A 19,785-nucleotide genomic window follows, 5' to 3' on the forward strand; every position below is an offset into this window, starting at 1 on the left:
TAAACCGGCTGAAAGTTTCTCAACTGCTACGGCTTGCTACTTTGCAACTCGTTCACCTGACCTGCAAACTGATCACTCACCGCGGATACTTTATTTTTCTCCGCCTCAGTGGCACCCACTCTTCACTTCAGTAGGATCTGGCAAAGCTTATCTGCCAGCAGAACTTCTGTTACTCTTTCAGCGTCTGCTATTGGTACCAATTTTTGAGCCATACTTGTTTCAGTGACCTCAGCAACAGTAGGTAATGCAGCAGTAACATTCTGCATTTCCTCATCATCATTTTTCTCACCATCATCAGTGGATGATTTTTATCAGTCTTATTCAATTTGCCTGGACAAGCGCAGATAAAAATGACATTATAAAACTCGTCATGAGGAAATTTTAAAGACAGATCTAATTCGCCCAGTTTGTCTTGAAGAACCAGTTTGTCTTCACAAACACAAGCAAGATGCTGTTCATGCGAGACACAGACAGAATGTTCTTAGGCCCAATCACTTCTCCTACAGCCAGGCTACACTCTTCTATACTGACCGCAGAGTCTATTTTTACACCTTGATGGCGCGTCAAAAAAAACTAAACTCCCGCTACCTGGGGCACCCCCAGAACAAAACTGGGACCAGACACCCTAGAATATTATACACCTCCTTACCCTCCCAACTAAATTAATAAAGCAAAACCTAAATTTAAATCACCAACAAAACAATAAAAAAAATATATTAAGAGAGAGAGAGAGAGAGAGAGAGAGAGAGAGAGAGAGAGACTGACTACATCTGTCATTATGATTGTGGAAAAGTTTATTGAGTGTGGACTTTCTGAACTTGCAAAACCTGTTGTTTCATGTTGAGTGCAAAGTGCAGAGAGAGAGAGAGAGAGTTGAACGTGAACTTGAACGTCAGTGAGGGAGGGAGGGAGGGAGGGAGTGAGGGAGTACAAGACTGACAGCACATAATGTAATTGAACACAGAAGAGCTTCAAGAAACATTTGAGGAGAGCAAAAGAGAAGAACAAAAGAAAAAGGGAAAATAAAAGATTGAGAAAACGGTTATAAAGGAACACCTTTTCACCATAATGGAAATCCATGAATCGTCCTCAGTGAGTAAATAAATATTTTAAGTATGTTGAAGAAAATCGCATTAAATAAATCAAAAGCTGTTTCATTCACCCTTGGAGGTGAAAAAATTGGGAATGGGAATTAGCAAGGTATAAATGAAAAAAACAACTGCAATGTAATTGTAATGTGTATGTTCTATTTTAGTTTCGTTTTCACTCTGTTCCTGCTTTCCTGAGGTCCTAGTTTCCCTGTTTGTTAATTAGTTTCCACAGTCCCTAATTTCCACACACCTGTTCTGTTTCTATTTGATTACATTCTCTGTGTATTTAAACCCTGAGTTCTGTCTGTTCATTGTTCCGTATCATCAATGTTTAATTGTTTGTGTTCTTCTGAGTATTCTCAGTGATTATATTATAAAATCAGTTTATTTCAACAAATCTCCTGAGTTGTTCGCCTCCTTGCAGCAACCTGTGACAGAATCCGGAACATAGAATAGATTATTTTTTCTTTTTCCCCCTTCACTATGGACTTACCAGTTGTCCAACTGCTCTGCCTTGAGCAGGAAGAACAAAGCCTCGAAGACCACACAAGGACATTTTTAGATCAGGGTGGAGCAGGCCGGGCAGGCGCCCAGAGCAGAGTAGGCTGGACAGGAAGTTCAGATACGACCTTTGCAGTCACGTCGAGGCAGACAAAAAGTTCAGATACAACATCTGCGGCCCCACCAAGGCAGACAGGAAGTTCAGATATGACCTCTGCGGTCGAGGCAGACAGGAAGAAAGTTAAAATACAACCTCTGTGGTCGTGTTGAGGTAGACAGGAAGTTTAGGTATGACCTCTGCGGTTGTGATGGGGCTAACAGGAAGTTCATAGTTCATGAGGCTGGGCTCTGGGACAGGAGCGAACTCTGGAGCGGACTGATGGGCTGGAGTAGACTTTGGAGCGGGCTCTTGAACTGAAGCGAAGTGCACGGCCCAAACACACTAAATGGCCATCGCTGTAACAGGGAGTGCAATTGTCAGTGGGACCACTTCTGAGACACCCAGACTTGATGCCACTGCAGAAATCGACATCAGAGTTGTGTCTCGTAGACTTGAAGCCAGTCTCAAATGCCTAGGGGTTGCCTTAATGGCTTCATGTGTAACATTCATGTCGACCGGTAACACTGTCCATGACAGCTGAAGGCTCTGGCGAAACAACCATGATGCCTGGAGGTTCTGGTGCGGTGGCTATCTTGTGAAGAGGCTCTCGTCATCTTGTTAAGAGGCTCTGGTCTTGGGAACCCCGGACTGGAAAGAGCTGAGAGCACTGGACTTGCCACCATCAGAGCTAGAAGTGCTGGGGACGGTGATGGGCCAAGCTCCGTGGCCACCGGAGCTTGATGCATACTCTCCTCCCCTAAAAAAATTTATAGGAGAAGCATCCTCTTCTACTTCCCTGACAGTCAAGTCACATTTATATAGCGATTTTTACAATACAGATTGTTTTAAAGCAGCTTTACAGAGATAACAGGAAAATAATGCAAAAAAGTTTGTTTCCAGAAGAAAATAGCGTCACAGTCCAGCTTAAGTAAGTTCAGTGATGTTTCATTTTTGTTTTAAAAAAAAGTTATTCATTTAGTTCATTTATATATATATATAGCCGCTCTGGAGTAAACCGTGATGTCATCGTCCAGCTCAGTTCATTTCTTGTATAATAGTGTCAATTATATTATATTATTGTTGAATATTAAATTAAATATTAAATTTAATGTCCCCAACTAAGCAAGCCAAGCCAGTGGCAACAAAGGTGGAAAAAGGCAAGGACAGTGGCAAGGAACCAAAACTCCATCAGGTGGCAGTATGGAGAAAAAAACCTTGGGAGAACCCAGGCTCAGTCGGTGGGCCAGTTCTCCTCTAGCCAATGAATGAACAGTGTATGATTATGATTCAGGCAATATTACAGGTCAGAAATCAGATTGGTTTGGAACAATCAGAATATTATCCAGTTCCAACTGGTTGAAGATCGGAGTCACACCGGTATGGAGATGGGTTTGATGAGGATCAGTGCCAATGGCTGTCGTGTCGATGAGGCCTTCACAGGGGATAGTCTAGTTGACACAATCTCTGCTGACACTTCAGGGATGCGTTGTGGTCATGTCTAGGTGCAGGTCCTCCATCTGGTCTGGATACAGCCCGGATCCGGCTGACTACATCATGCGTTGTGGCCGTGTCTAGGCGCAGGTCCACCATCTGATCTGGATACGGCCCAAACCTGGCTGACTACATCATGTGTTGTGGTCGTGTCTAGGTGCAGGTCCACCATCTGATCTGTATACGGCCAGGATCCAGCCTGGATCCAGCTAATTACAGTAAACCTCGGAATAAGCAGAAAGACTAACATTAGCGTAGATGCCATTCTTCTTATGATTCTTTTCTGTATGCAATTGTCCTCTCTCTCCACGAAATTCGAAAAACGTCTAGTTTTGTTTTCTTCCAGTTGCGCTCCATTTTTCTGTCTGCTCTCTTGAGGGCCCAAGTGTGCTTATTGTACCACGGCGTTGGACTATTTCTTTAAGCGCAAAGGAGCAACTGTGTCTAAAGTGCTGGAAAAGAGAGAGCCAAAAGTTTCTGTCACAATATTGAGTTCTTCTAAGTTATCTGGGATGCTGAGGAGATGAAACTGATCATGAATATTATTAATAAAGCAATGTTTAGTGGCAGAAGTGATAGTTCTAACATATTTGTAACACGGAGTCGGCTTTGCAACCTTAGCTAAATGGAGTATACACGAGACTAGATAATGATCTGAGATGCCATCGCTCTGCTGCAGAATTTCAACGGCATTAACATTGATTCCATGTGACAATATTAGATTTAAAGTATGATTATGACAATGAGTGGGTCCTGACACGTGTTGTCTAACTCCAAAAGAGTTCAGAATGTCTCTAAATGCCAATCCCAATGCGTCTTTTTCGTTATCTACATGTATATTAAAATCACAATTAGGACTTTATCTGCAGCCAGTACTAACTCTGATAAAAAAAAATCAACAAATTCTTTGATAAAGTCTGTATAGTTCCCTGGTGGCCTGTATTCAGTAGCTAGCACAAATGTAAAGCGCAATTTATCATTTACACTAGATAGTGTTACATTAAGCACCAACACTTCAAAATAATTATATTTGAAACTAGACTTCTCAGTAATTCTGAAGATATTACTATAGATTACAGCAACACCACCCCCTTTTCCTTTCATACGTGGCTCGTTTTTATAACAGTAATCTTGGGGGGTGGACTCATTTAAAGTAATGTAATTGTCTGGTTTTAGCCAGGTTTCTGTCAGACACAACACGTCTAGGTTATAATCTGTAATCATATCATTAACAATAAGTTCTTTTGAAGTAATTAGGGATCGAATATTCAGCAGCCCGAGCTTTATCATTTGTTCATCTGTATTATATCTATTTTTTATTTGTTGAACATCGATTACATTTTTACCCTTAAATGGGTTTGGATTTGAGTTTTTTGCATTTCCTAATTCGGGGAATGATGATATATAGGTGAAAGAGTCTCTATGTGATGGGATTTATCTGACCTCAGTGACTTGAGACAGCTAGCAGACGGTCAGTTTAGCCAGTCTGTCTGATTCCTGACCTGAGCCCCAATTCATGTTTGAACTCTAAGACTATGTCCCATATTACTAGAGAGAAGAGTGGCACCATCCCAGGAGGGATGAATACCATCTCTTTTCAACAGGTCAGGTCTGCCCCAAAAACTTTTCCAATTGTCTATGAATTCTATATTATTTTGCGGACACCACTTAGACATCCAGCCATTGAGTGAGGACAGTCTAATAAGTATCTCATCACCCCGACGAACAGGAAGGGGGACAGAGCAAATTACAGTTCCTGACATCATACTTGCGAGCTCACACACCTCTTTAACATTAATTTTAGTGATCTCAAACTGGCGAAGTCGAACATCATTAGTGCCGATGTGAATAATAATCTTTATAATAAATGATTAGCATTAGCAGCATTTTTAAATTTGCTTTGATGTCAGGTGCTCTGGCTCCCGGCAAACATGTGACTATGGTGGCGGGTGTCTCTATTTTCAGGTTCCATGTAATAGAATCACCAATAACTAGGACAGATTCAGCAGGATTCTCAGTGGGTGTTACACTGAGTGGGGAGAACCTGTTTAATGTTGTAATCAGAACGGAAGAGTGTTTTGTCCTGCGACTACAGCGTCTCACGATCACCCTGTTGCCCTGCTGCACGGGCTCTACAGCCAGAACCGAACAATGTACAGAATTCACTAAGCTAGTCGCATCCAAAGCAGTATCTAAAGCCCTTGCATTCTTACTATCCTCGATTAAAGTTTGGATGCGTGTCTCTAGTTCTGAAATCTTCTCCTTCAGCCTGACTATCTCCCTGCATTTATCACTGCACATTCATCACATTATTTAAAGTCCTCACCGCTACCAGAGAAGGCTATACATGCGACACGAAATGCAAGTGACAATAACAAGAGAAGACATTACTCACAATGTTTGTTGACTGATCCTACTCACCACAGTTGTTTGATGGACTCATAAAAGACGCGAGCCGGCAAGCACGGATGGCAGGTTAACAGGCTAGCGAGATACTAGCGTGTTGTGCTAGCGATAACGATTTAGATAAAAGCTAGCGATGTCAGATCCATGAGTGGCGAAGTCTGCTGTCCAAAAATGTAATCCAAAGACAGGGAATAGATCAAAACACAGGGTAAACCATCCAAACAATAACAGGGTCAAAGGGACACAGGCAAAAGTTACAAGAAACCAGGACAATGCTCAGAATTGCAGTAAGACACTAGACAAGACTTCACAGAGATGATTGAATAAACCAGGTATATTTAGTCAGTTATCAAGGGTAATGACACACAGGTGGAAGTGATCAAACAATAATGAATCCAGGCAATGGGTTATGGAAAGTGTAGTTGCTGATTGAGTGGCAATAGTCTGGGGTGGAGTGCGCGGTTATCAAGGGCACTCCAGCTGGTGATCGTGACAGTTTTCTCCATGATAATATTTTTAAATTCCATTTATTTCACCAAATGTTATGTGTTGCGAGCCTCCTTGCAGCAACCTGTGACAGTAATGGAATTGAAATGGAAATACACAGTTCAGAAAGTATGAAAATAAATAAGAAAATCACATGATATCAGTGTGAAAATAACTAAAGTGCAATATACTTTATAGTGTTTCCCAACCGTGTGTGCCGTCTGGCAAGAGCAGCGGTGATGTGTAAAAAATCCTTACAAATTTTTTTAATTGGTAAAAATTGTAAAAAATGTAAATAAATAAATAAAAATTATTATATGCCATCAATCTCTGATGTATCAAAAAAACAACAAATAACACACACATTCCTAATAAAAATGCACATCATAAGAAGGGTTGGTCTGAATTTCGGCTTGGGATTGTACATAATTTTTATTCCTGTGCTCACATCCAAAGTGTGCACACACGCTGCCTCTCAAACAGCTTGCAAGGGCCAAATAGATTTCTTTTTCGCGGCTTGTTGCTCTTAATCAAGTTGTTAATCAAATAACAACAGGCAAAGAGAAAATCACTCACTGAATAACTTTTGTAACTTTATTTGATTCATCTGTTTATAATTTTTACAATGAAAATGATACAAGATCATTTTACATTTATTTAAGTTGTTCAGTTCTGTAGTATTTCTTACCCGAATAGCCCTACTACTGTTAGACCTACCTGAAAAACTTTTCCTAGAAGCAATTTATGTCATTTGTGTCTTTGTTCCAGTTTGTTTATTTGTGCTATTGTTAGTGATTTTTTTTTAAATTTTGTTCTTATTTTATTACTGACTGTTGACTTGTCTTTTTTTAAATTCAATTCAAAGTTTGAAATCAAGCTATCTTGTGCTACTGCAACAAAATTACCCCATTATAAAAACACAAATACATTGAGTGAGCAAATATTTAGATAAGATAGTTATAATGGCAATTGAGCAATGTATATATTTCACAGGTTGTTTTGGTTTTTGTGTCATGTTCAGGAGCATGTTCAAGCTCAAACCGGTGCACAACGTTTTGCTACGGTTTCCGGGTTGAACGACATGTTTCCTGGAAACAATGTTCTTATGAAAAGAAAATAGATTTCCCTATATGAATGATCAATATATTAGGTTTAACAGTATATTTGAAAATATACAGAATAATATATTGTATTAATATATTACAATATATCGAATAATACATTTTTCACAAAGGAATTGCCGCTTTTCATATATTGAGAAAATATGTGACAACATGTTTACTAATATATCATAATGTATGTAATTTTATAATACACTTCATATGTATATGTGATCAGATATGCTGCTGCATGTGTAATATATTGGAGATATATTTACTCATGCAACATAAATGTAATATATTTCTTAATTACTACATTATAAATATTTTGTATTTTCAAGCTAGTTAACAAACACACAAGCACATCTGCATGCACTAAAGTATTTAGCCAAGAGACTATCACTGCTGAGGAGTACACAGCCATTACTTTTAAAATATAGTCAACCTCACCACAGGCTCTAATCTTCAGCACAATGGTAACCCTAAAAACTCACACATACCATAAAACCTTTTACATTCCAAAATAATAGAACATTAAACACTAACAGATCAACCGACTTTGTATCAGCACTTCTTTGTGTGTAGTGTGACTAGAACACACCAGAAACCTAACACATACATGATCAATGCATATGTATATTGAAAAATATAAGCACTAGTTTCCCATATATGGAAATGGATTATTTAATATATCACATTATATTTTGCAGTATATTCCCATATATTTGTGTTAATATTTTTGTTAATTCAGAGGAAATGATTGATTGCGAAGCCCTATACTTTCAATGGATGGACAAAAAATGTGATAATATTAAAAATATATGATAGTATATAGTGGTTATTCCCCGTGGTATCGAAAATGGTATAGAATATTGATACTTTTCAAGGTATCTTATCGAAGTTAAGTCTCTTATCATCAGAGCTCATAAAAGGTCTGTCTTAAAAGGTTTGTAAATGCTGTATTTAAAAATCTATTTCTTTGTGTATGTTTTGCATTTTTCCTTTCTTCCTCTCAAACCTGAAAAACCTGATTATTCCTACGCAGGGATTAATGCAGTGAAACCACAGCAATAACTTGAGACTTTTTATACTTTAGATGAAACTACCTGGTCGGCCTGAACTGTTTGATTTTGAGGGTGTTTCTATGATCCACTACTTCACTGACAACTGGGAAAAGGTGAAAAACTTTCAAGCAAGACCTGATGACATTCTGATCGCCACTTACCCCAAAGCAGGTGAGGGTACTGCATGATTAATACATTTAGCCAGCATGTGATGTGACCACGGATCTATATACAGTATACATACATGCCATACGTTTAAAAGTTTTGGGTCAGTAATATTTTTTATGTTTTTGAAAGACTTCTCTTATGCTCACCCTGGCTTCATTTATTGGATCAAAATTACAGTAAAAACAGTAATATTGTAAAATATCATAATATTGTATATAATAATAATAATAATAAATATAATTTAAAAAAGCTGTTTTCTATTTGGATAAGAAATCCTTGAGCAGCAAATCAGCATATTTCATGTTTCGAAATACTAGTATTTATACTGCTCTCTTCACGGTAATGCACTTAACAACTAGCCGAAACATTCTAAGACTGAACACACTTACACACTTTCCAATGACTGGAGCAGATTTTAAACACTGACTGAACGCAACTGTCTCTGACTCTGCATGTTTGAGCATGATCAGTTGTAAGTATCAAATCACATTCATAATCTGCCTTGCAGTCGTTAAGTGTGTCCCGGCTTATCTGGACTGACAAGTTTCTGAATACTGAATAAGCGTTGCCTACATGTAGATGTTTTCATCTGACATCTCAAAATTTTAGAAGTTTTGTTTCAGGGTCACTAGGTATGCAGGCCACCCTGCCCTCTGACTGAGGGAGGGAGAGAAGGAGGGAGGGAGAGAGAGAGGGAGGGAGAGAGAGAGAGAGGGAGGGAGGGAGGGAGGGAGGGAGGGAGAGGGAGAGAGAGAGAGAGGGAGGGAGGGTGGGAGGGAGGGAGGGTGGGAGGGTGGGATGGTGAGAGGGAGGGAGGGAGGGAGAGAAGGAGGGTTGATTTAGTAAAATCAGTCATCAGGAGGGGGGGCAGGAGAGTGTGTAGTTTTTGGTTTAGTGCAGTGCTTCTCAAACCAGTCCTGGGGACCACATTTTTGGATGTCTTCCCCCTTTTAACACACCTGATTCAACACATCAGCTCATTAGTAGAAATTGCAAGTTGAAGGGAGACATACAAAATATGCAGTGGTTTGAGAAGCACTAGTTTAGTGGACTCATTCTGAGTGATCATTATGCAAGCATGAGAGTATAACCTTTGAAAATATTCATATGATCCTCCCTAGATGTAGTGCCCCAGGCATGTGCCTCAATGCTCATTGCTAATCTCTCCCTGATAATTTTCAATAAATGCTCTTTTAGGACTTCTCTTTGGTCTTGTTTGAGTTCTGAAAGTGTTTAGGCCTATATTACATTGTAGCAGTATAAACTGCTATTTAAAACATTTCTTATAATTCAAATTCAAAGTTTGATTCCAAACCCGCAATTGCTCTAGATGTCACCTGAGATGTACACATTACCGATTTCAGACACATAAAGTGATTTAAAAATAACCCTCTAATAGAGGATTTTAATCATGCAGAATTCTATCGCCATTCTTCTTCTAGGTACCACATGGGTTTCTTATATTCTAGACCTTCTGTATTTTGGTAAGGATGATCCAGAGCGCCAGACTTCCCAGCCTATCCATATGAGAGTGCCATTCCTGGAGTCAAGTTTTCAAATTATACCATCAGGTCAGAGATCACAGTATAATGGATGTCCACTGAATTTGTTAGTGTTTCATGTTTACTATTAAACTTTGTTTAACATTTTCACCGTAAAAAAATATTACAATGTCTTACAAGTCCATTATATACTTTTGAATTATGAACTGAACCAAGATCACAAGTTATTAACAGATTTAGTGTTGCTATTCCACACTATTTTAAAGTCCTGCATGTATTCTGTTTTCTAACTTGTATGTATTTTATTTTATTTTATTTTATTTTTTACAGCGGGGGAAATAAGTATTGAACACGTCATCATTTTTCTCAGTAAATATATTTCCAAAGGTGCTATTGACATGAAATTTTCACCAGATGTTGGTAACAACCCAAGTAAGCCATACATACAAAGAAACAAACAAAAATAAGTTCAGAAATTAAGTTATGTGTAATAATGTGAAATGACACAGGGAAAAAGTTTTGAACACATGAAGAAAGGGAGGCGCAAAAAGGCATGGAAAGCCAAGACAACTGCTGAAAACTTACAGTAATTAAAAAGCAATCCAGTCAGTGGAAATTAATAACAGCTGGTTCAGTCCCAAATGATGGCCTACAAAAAGGTTTCATTGCCAAGGTGTCACACAAGACACATCTCATGATGGGTAAAAGCGAAGAGCTGTCTCAAGACCTTCGCAACCTAATTGTTGCAAAACATAATGATGGCATTGGTTATAGGCGCCATTCTAAGCTTCTGAATGGTCCAGTGAGCACTTTTGGGGCCATAATACGGAAGTGGAAAGACAATAATTTCACCATAAATTTGCCTCGACCAGTGCTCCTCGCAAGATTTCTGATAGAGGAGTGAAAAGAATAATCAGAAGAGTTGTCCAAGAGCCAAGGATCACTTGTGGACCACACTCCACCGCCATGGCCTGTATGCACGCTCACCACGCAAGACTCCATTACTAAAAAAAAAGCATGTTGAAGCTCATTTAAAGTTTGCTGCACAACATTTGGAAAAGCCAGTGAAATACTGGGAGAATATAGTGTGGTCACATGAGAGCAAAATTGAACTGTTTGGATGCCATAATACACACCATATAGACCCCTTCAATGTTTGTAAACATCGAACGCCTAGGTTGGGTGCGCAGCATGGGGTCAGAAAAATGGTGCGGCTAATAGACCGGCATATTGTGTCAAGGGTATGCACTGTTTTTGTCATCACAGGAACGGGAACAGAACCATAATAAACTTGTTTTAGCTAATGGTATTGTCTGATTAGAGTCCTGCACGGGGTCGGACGGGTGACCTGCAAATTTTGCTCAAACGGGTGAAAAATATCCAACTGTGTCGGGTGCGGTGCGGGTCGGGTCAGAAACACGGGTCTAAACGGGTTTAAAACAATCACATGCAAACGTAAAAATATATGCATATTTTTAGGAACACATAATATGCCTGTATTTCAAGTTGATAAAATAATTTAAAATCCACATCAGTTTATTTTTGCCCACGCGCCACGCCCTCCCAGGATCTATAACGTTACCTATAGGCTTACTAGCCTATCTGCTTGCAGTCGTCGAGATGGATGCTAAGGAGTTGAAGAAAAGAAAAGCTAGTGGAGATTGTAAAGTTGTCGACAGTCATCAAAAATCAAGTCCAGTGTGTGGGAGAAATTTGGAGTTATCTGAAGAAAATAATGTGAACGGCTTATTTGCTGCATGCATTTTCGTGAATGGATAGCCGCAAATGTGGATCTTCATCGCTGAGGAAGCACAGATAACTGTGGTAACAAACCAAACAGTTCTATCGAACAGTATTTTTTTCAAATTTAACAGTGTTAAGTATGTGTTTTTTTTATTATTTTTTTTATAAACGGGCAGACTGGGACAATGCTATGATCAATGCTCGTGTTTGTAGTGTTATTGTGTTATATGACAATTATTGTGACAACAACGGTAGAGTTAAGCCCTGGTAAGTAAACAAATGTTTTCTGTAAACTGTAGACTGGTTTAATAGGTGAAGTTCGATATCTGGCATTTTTGTGACCTGTGTCATGCTAGCCTACTTAGCAGATAGCAGTATCTATCTGAACCATAGACTGTAAAAAAATAGATCTGAACAGATGTCGTCTTTTTTTTTTTTTTAAGGAATGAGATCCGACTCCACAACTGGTGTGATTTTCAGTCCACGACGCAACAAGTAGGCATTTTTTTTCTTGACGAGAAATTCTCTGGTTAACACACAATTCAATGGGATGGAATGAACTTTCTGACCCCGACATGCGCACTGCGAACTTCGAATTTTCCTGTGACGTCAACCGTGAAGGGGTCTATTTGGAGGAGAAATGGCAGTGCACATTACCCTAAAAACACCATACAACTTGGTGTTGGCTCTTGGACAACTCTTCTGATTATTCTTTTCACTCCTCTATCAGAAATCTTGCGAGGAGCACTGGTCGAGGCAAATTTATGGTGAAATTATTGTCTTTCCACTTCCGTATTATGGCCCCAAAAGTGCTCACTGGACCATTCAGAAGCTTAGAATGGCGCCTATCCAATGCCATCATTATGTTTTGCAACAATTAGGTTGCGAAGGTCTTGAGACAGCTCTTTGCTTTTACCCATCATGAGATGTGTCTTGTGTGACACCTTGGCAATGAGACCTTTTTGTAGGCCATGATTTGGGACTGAACCAGCTGTTATTAATTTCCACTGACAGGGGGCTGGATTGCTTTTTAATTACTGTAAGGTTTCAGCAGTTGTCTTGGCTTTCCATGCCTTTTTGCGCCTCCCTTTCTTCATGTGTTCAAATTTTTCCCTGTGTCATTTCACATTATTACACATAACTTAATTTCTGAACTTATTTTTGTTTGTTTCTTTGTATGTATGGCTTACTTGGGTTGTTACCAACATCTGGTGAAAATTTCATGTCAATAGCACCTTTGGAAATATATCTACTGAGAAAAATGATGACGTGTTCAATACTTATTTCCCCCGCTGTATATTATTTTTTATACTATGATTATACATTTTAAAACATTTGGGCCTGGTTTCACAGACAGGGCTTAGACTGAGCCAGAATTAGGCCTTAGTTCAATTAGGGCATTTAAGTAGCTTTTATAAACAAGCCTTAAAGTGTCAGTGCAAGTTGCTTTCAGTTAAAACAGCTCAAACATGCATTTTAGTCTAGGACTAGGCTGAAGCCTTCTCTGTGAAACCAGGGGTTGAAAAGCCATGGAAAGACTGAACAATCCTGAATTTCTGGAAATTCTCAGAAACATCCTGTGGCCCCCAGGACGGGGTGCGTAAAAATACATCAAGCAGCTCCTTCTCTACTCCCTTATGACACCACTGTTCCATCCTCGCCACCTTCTGTGTTTCGGGGGCAACCGCAAAATGTTTTTATGTGTTTAAAATGTGTTTACCGCGAAATGTTGAATGTTCTGTTGCTTCCTGCTGTCTCCCAGGACAATAACCCCTTTCAGAGAAGTTGGCAGCATGCAAACTACTGCCAAGTATCTCTCCTTGGGTCCTAAAGACAGTAGAAAAAGGTTACAGAATACAATTTGCGCACTGCCCTCCATGTTTCAACAGCGTGGTCTCCACTACCATAAAACATTTGCTGTCACAAGAGCTGCATTCTCTTCTGGGCAAAGGGGCCATAGAACATGTTCCCCTCCCAGAGAGAGAGTCGGGCTACTACAGTCGGTACTTTCTGGTTCCCAAAAAATATGGGGGGTTGCGTCCAATTTTAGATCTTCTCGGTCTGAACCGTTCTCTCAGAACATACAAGATGATTGTGTCTCAAATTCAACACAAAAATTGGTTTGTCACAGTCGACCTCAAGGATGCATATTTTCATATAGAAATTTTGCCACAACACGGGAAGTTCCTGAGGTTCGCTTTCTGGGGCAAAGCTTAAAAATATCGGGTTCTTCCATTCTTCCTAGCCTTGTCACCCCGCACACAATGCATGGATGTAGCTCTGTCTCCGCTGTGACTCTAGAGCATCTGCATTTTGAATTACATAGACAACTGGCTGATCCTGGCCCAGTCTCAAGAGCTTGCGCTCCAGCATCAGGATGTTGTCCTCGCTCATCTTGTATCTCTGGGGTTAAGACTCAGCGCCAAGAAAAGCGTTCCCTTGCCTGCCCAGAGGATAACTTACTTAGGGGTTGTATGGCACTCAGTCATCATGCGGGCACAACTGTCTCCCGCACATATCGAGACCATCACACCCTGAGCAATATCATGTTTGGTCAGGAAATTACTTTTCACCACTTTCAAATAAGTCTAGGTCTTATGGCAGCTGAGTCCATGGTGATACCTATGGGCCTTCTGCACATGAGACCATTTCAGTTGTGTCTCAAAGCCAGGGGTTTTCATCCAAGGGCCAAACCCTAAAGACAAATAAGGGTTACGTGCCACAGGCTTACACGCCCCGGTTCCTCACCTTGGTTCCCACGCTAGGCGTGTGTTTTCATCGCAAGATGCTAACGACAGACGCTTTCCGTACGGGCTTGGAAGTGGGCTTGGAAGCGGTCTTAGATGGCTGTCCAGCCCAAGGGATCTGGGGAGGTCATCATCTCCATTGGCATATCAATTACCCTGGCCCTCATCATTATAAGAGTTGCCCATCTCTTCAAGAGCCTACATTAAGAACCAAGGGAATGTGTTTTTTATTTTATTTTTTACACACATTTCTAATCTTTCCCTGTTCAATGTATGTATTCACATACAGTATAGCTCTTATTTTGTAGTCAAGTCACATTTATTTATATAGAGCTTTTTACAATACAGATTGTTTCAAAGCAGCTTTACAGAGATAACAGGAAAATAATGCAGCAAAGTTTGTTTCCAGAAGAAAATAGTGTCACAGTCTATCTTAAGTAGATCATGTCTTGGCTGAGTGACACTGGGATTAAATTTAGAACCACATTGTTCACTAACTTTTTCAGGAACGGAACTGGCTGATAATCTGATCACGTCGCCTCGTCTCATCAAAACTCACTTACCTGTTCAGCTTGTGCCCAAGTCCTTCTGGGAGCAGAACTCAAAGGTAGGGGATTTGTTTTTTTGTTTTGTTTTTTTCACTCTATGACATGACAAACAATAAAAATATAATAAACATACCTGAATGTGACAACATGTCATTAATCTGCCATAAGTCATGATGATGATGATGTGAAACTCATTTTATGATAATCTTATAAAGTGATTTGAGTAAAATTATGTTCTATCTTGATTTTATTTAATTTTATGATATTTATAATTTTATGATATTTATATACAGACCCTTTCCAAAAAATTAGAATATCATGGAAAAGTTTATTTATTTCCATAATTCCATTCAAAACGTTAAACTTCCATAGATTATAGATTCAGGGCCCACAACTTAAACGATTTCAAGTATTTAGTTGTTTATTTGTACATAATTTGGGCTTCCAGCTCATAAAACCCACGAAAACAGGATTTAATTTTTTTTGAATATTACATGAAATCACACAGTAATTACACAGTGATACCATGGTCATTGAACCAGGTTTTGGTTCTTTTGGCAGTGTGGGCAGGTGCAAATCCTGCTGGAAAATGAAGTCAGCATCTCCATAAAGCTTGTCTGCTGAAGGAAGCATGAAGTGCTCTGAAAATGTCCTGGTAGACGGCTGCGTTGAGTGGACAGCACAGTGGACCAACACCAGCCGATGACATGGCTCCCCAAACCAACACAGACTGTGGAAACTTCACACTGGACTTCAAGCATCTTGGATTGTGTGACTCTGGGACCTTGGTTTCCAAATGAGATGCAAAATCTGCTCTCATCAGAAAAGAGGACTTTGGTCCACTGTGCTTTATTAAATCCAGAGTCAACGCAGCCGTCTAGCAGGACATTTTCAGAGCACTTCATGCTTCCTTCATTTTCCAGCAGGATTTGCACCTGCACCTGGAATTATGGAAATAAATAAACTTTTCCATGATATTCAAATTTTTTGGAAAGGGTCTGTACTGTGTATTTGTGTTTTAAAGACTCATTTTAAAGACTAATTTAAAGACTCAATTGAATGACCTAGAAACTGCATCATTGAATTGCAGTTTTATTGAAATGAAATGTTTAGCATTTGTGGTAATTGCTATTAAAACTGTTTGTAAAAAAAAAAAAAAAAAAAAAAAAAAAAAAATACAACTGGAACTATTTAACCTACAAAAAATGGTGGTAATATTAGGACATTGTCGTGTCTAAAATGTTGCTTTTACTTAGAATAATTAGGTACTGATTATTTCAAGTAATTCAAAAATTTAAACAGCAACATTATTTTTTACTTTTAGGTGTGGTTTTACTTTTTAGCTGTGACACAACCATTTCTTCATCATTATTATTATTTTTTTCTCATGCAAAAATATACCTGTTACAGCACTCTATATAAATAATCTTTAAATAAAGTTACTTAATTTCATGTTATAATTTTTGTTCACTCATTCTAGATTGTGTATGTAGCTCGGAATGCAAAAGACAATGCAGTTTCATATTTTCATTTTGATCGAATGAACATGGTACAGCCTGAACCAGGAGACTGGAACACCTTCTTACAGAAATTTATGGAAGGAAAGAGTAAGGACAATTCTTGTTTAAGTCTAATAATATATTTATTTATTTTTTGTCAGTTACGATTTGAAACTTTTTAAAGAACCATTTTAATATCTGGGGGAAATAAATAAATAAAACAAATATAAATATAAATATAATATTATAAACTACAAAAACATTAATAAATCTGTCACTGAGAAACATGATTTAACACCAGCCATGTCCTCTTAGATGTGTTTGGTCCTTGGTACGACCATGTCAGTGGATGGTGGGAGAAGAAACAGACTTATTCTAACCTACTATACTTGTTCTATGAGGATTTGGTTGAAGTAAGTTCTTTTTTCTTTTCTTTTTTATCAAGCGTAAAATCAGTATCTTAAATGTGTCTAAGGTGTATATTTTTCGGTATTTTTCAGGACACAGGACGTGAGGTGGAACGTTTGTGTTCCTTCTTGGGTTTGTCCACCTCAGTAGAAGAGAGAGAGAACATAACAAAGGGGGTTCAATTTGATACCATGAAACAGAACAAGATGACCAACTATTCCACAATCCCAGTCATGGACTTCAAGATCTCACCCTTCATGCGGAAAGGTTAATAAACTACTCAATCATCTAATTTAGTCCCTCTGAATTCCGTCCTTTAACTTGCTTTAATCTTTTCTTTCCAAAAGGCAAAGTTGGAGACTGGAAAAATCACTTCACTGTGGCACAAAATGAACAGTTTGATGAAGTCTACAAACAGAAGATGAAGAATACCACTGTCAAGTTCCGCACTGAGATTAAACTTTAGACTTGAGTTCTCAGTCTTTCTCCAGGGGCCAGTAGCATAAACTTTACCATTATGTTAAGACAGTGTCTTAAAATCTAGTATGACCCACTAGCAGTTAATCAAGGTAACTTTTTTTTTAATCAAATTAACTTTTCAGTGTCAAATTAGGCCAATCTATGTTTTTTATGTAACTGTTGTCTGTTTATGTCACAAACTGTTTATGTAAAAAAAAGTTATGAACAGTCTTAAAGACAAAATAAGATGTCTAACTTTTTAAGACTAGTCTTAGTGGTTTATGCAACTGGTCCCAGGGTAAATGATCAAGTGATCAAATGATCAATAAATGATCAAGTGTCTGACAGAATTATATTCCAATTATAGAAATGTGTCCAGATATTAAATACATTATCTAAGTAAGCCATTCATAAGTTGATTTCTGTGAAAAACCAGTGATGTTTCGTTTTAGTCTTATTGCCAGTCTGTTTGGGGGGAAATGTCAGAAACATGTCATTATGGTGCCAGTAGTGGCCCAAAAATTACACAATGCAACCTTTGTTACAATCAACAAGGCCACAGTTGTATTTACAAACAACTAAATAAATAAAACATAATTGAAAATGTGTGTTTTTGTTATTCGTTGTTTATAATTTCATGATAATATGACTAGCGTAGTTTTCATTTCAGACACAATTAACTATGACATTTTGCATGTATTTGTATTTTTACCTGGCAAAGCAACTTGTGTGCTCACACTCTGGATTTTTATTTATTTACATCACTGTATGAGATTATGATGGGTCATACAACTCTGGGAATTCCATGGACCCTTTTCACAGAACATGATGACACTTTTTCCACAGATATCAACATCACAAATCTAGTAGCATTTTGGTCACACTTTAGATTAGGGTCAAATAACCACTATTAACTAACTATTAACTATGATTTTTTGCTGCTTATTAATAGTTAGTAAGATAGTTAAGTTTAGGTACTGGGTAGGAATTGGGATTAATGATGTAGAATAAAGTCATGCAGAATAAGGCATTAATATGTGCTTTATAAGTACCAATACACAGCCAATATCCTAGTAATATGCATGCTAATAAGCACCTAGCTAATAGTGAGAATTGGACCCTAAACTTTTCCCAAAGTTTTTTAACAATTTTAATACACATTTATAACACTGTGTGTGTTACTGGGTGTGTTTCTAAAACAACGGCTGAAGAAGTGATGGCATATTTGACATCTTTCTCTCTTTTGACCAACGTAATTAATCTCTGTATATTTTTTCCTTTTTTGGGAAACGCTATCATGATTTTTATCTTTTGCTATTGGAGCAATGTGGAATACAAAAATATTGCCGTCGTCTTCCTTTCATCACTATAGACGTTAACCCAACTATGATGACTTCCACTTTTGAGAACCCCAGAAAGGGTCCATTACATTTAAAACAATCTTCTCCATGTTTTCAACACTCTGATATGAGCTCAGTGAAATGTTTTATTGTTTTTTAATAATCTGTTCAATAATTGGTTAAAGCCGTGCTTGTGGAAGCGGCAAGATTTTCGATGCACAAGCACGGCTTTCACACCGCCACCATGCCGCCAGTGAAACCAGCTGTGTTTTGCTGATTTACGCATGTCTACCATTGAAAATGAACTAAACACTCGTGACTGCCCTGTTCCGGGTGAAAGGCCCTGGCATGTTCTTTTCACAAACCGTAAGTAAACAATAATAATCTGTTCAATAATTGGTTAAAGCCGTGTGTCACAAACACAGGAGGAGACAGACAGGTTTTGGTGCACACAGTGTTTATTAAAAGCAGAGTGGTGGTGGAACAACGGGAACCAGATGATGGTGAGAGGATGGTGACTTGTTGAATGATGATGGTGACTTAGCTGGCGATGACTGAAGTGGATTCTCTGTGCAGTGAACACGAAGACAGGCAATCTGGATCAGAATGACGGACGGAAGACGGACAGGAGACTGCAGGACGAGACGATCTCAGTTGAGTAGGTAAGGAGTCTGACATAAAGCAGTGTATACTGCAACGAGACCAGACAAGGAGTGAAAGGTGAACGGGGCATATAAAGGGTGTGTTGATGAGGGAGTGCAGGTGCATCGAGTCAGTACTTTGGTGATTGTGAACGAGTGGGCGGGTCCTGGTGATTGAGTGATGATTGGGGCTGTGACGGTGTGGCTGACTCTGTGACAACGTGCTTGTGGAAGTGGCAAGATTTTGGATGCACAAGCATCGCTTTCGCATCGCTTTCGCACCGCCCCCACACTTGCCAGTGAAACCAGCTGTGTTTTGCCGATTTCCGCATGTCTCCCATTGAAAATGAACTAAACACTTGTGTTCCATGTGAAAGGCCCTGGCATGTTCACTTCACAAACCGTAAGTAAACAATTTCACAATGCTTTGTCTTAATGGTGGTTTTATATGGATAATGTTTTCAGACACTAGTCAAGTGCAATAACAAGGG

The 19,785-nt window shown here is 38.8% G+C and overlaps 1 protein-coding gene across 1 annotated transcript; it reads left to right on the forward strand.

The window, feature by feature from the left end:
- Nucleotides 1-940: 940 nt before the first annotated feature.
- LOC311278950 (cytosolic sulfotransferase 3-like) lies at nt 941-17,921 on the forward strand. Its single transcript, XM_084390125.1, has 8 exons — nt 941-1,092; nt 8,272-8,410; nt 9,850-9,978; nt 14,906-15,006; nt 16,428-16,554; nt 16,762-16,859; nt 16,947-17,121; nt 17,202-17,921. Exons 1-8 carry the CDS (start codon nt 1,069-1,071, stop codon nt 17,318-17,320), a joined length of 912 nt encoding a protein of 303 aa, XP_084246251.1. The 5' UTR covers nt 941-1,068; the 3' UTR covers nt 17,321-17,921.
- Nucleotides 17,922-19,785: the final 1,864 nt, after the last annotated feature.

Source organism: Rutilus rutilus (assembly GCF_951802725.1).
Source record: "Rutilus rutilus genome assembly, chromosome: 19".
Lineage (NCBI taxonomy): Eukaryota > Metazoa > Chordata > Actinopteri > Cypriniformes > Leuciscidae > Rutilus > Rutilus rutilus.

Coding starts and splice junctions, on each gene's coding strand:
- LOC311278950 (XM_084390125.1), top strand. CDS start 1,069: ATGGAAATCCATGAATCGTCCTCA. Junction 9,979..14,905: donor TTTTCAAATTATACCATCAG/GTCAGAGATCAC, acceptor TAACTTTTTCAG/GAACGGAACTGGCTGATAAT. Junction 15,007..16,427: donor TCTGGGAGCAGAACTCAAAG/GTAGGGGATTTG, acceptor CACTCATTCTAG/ATTGTGTATGTAGCTCGGAA.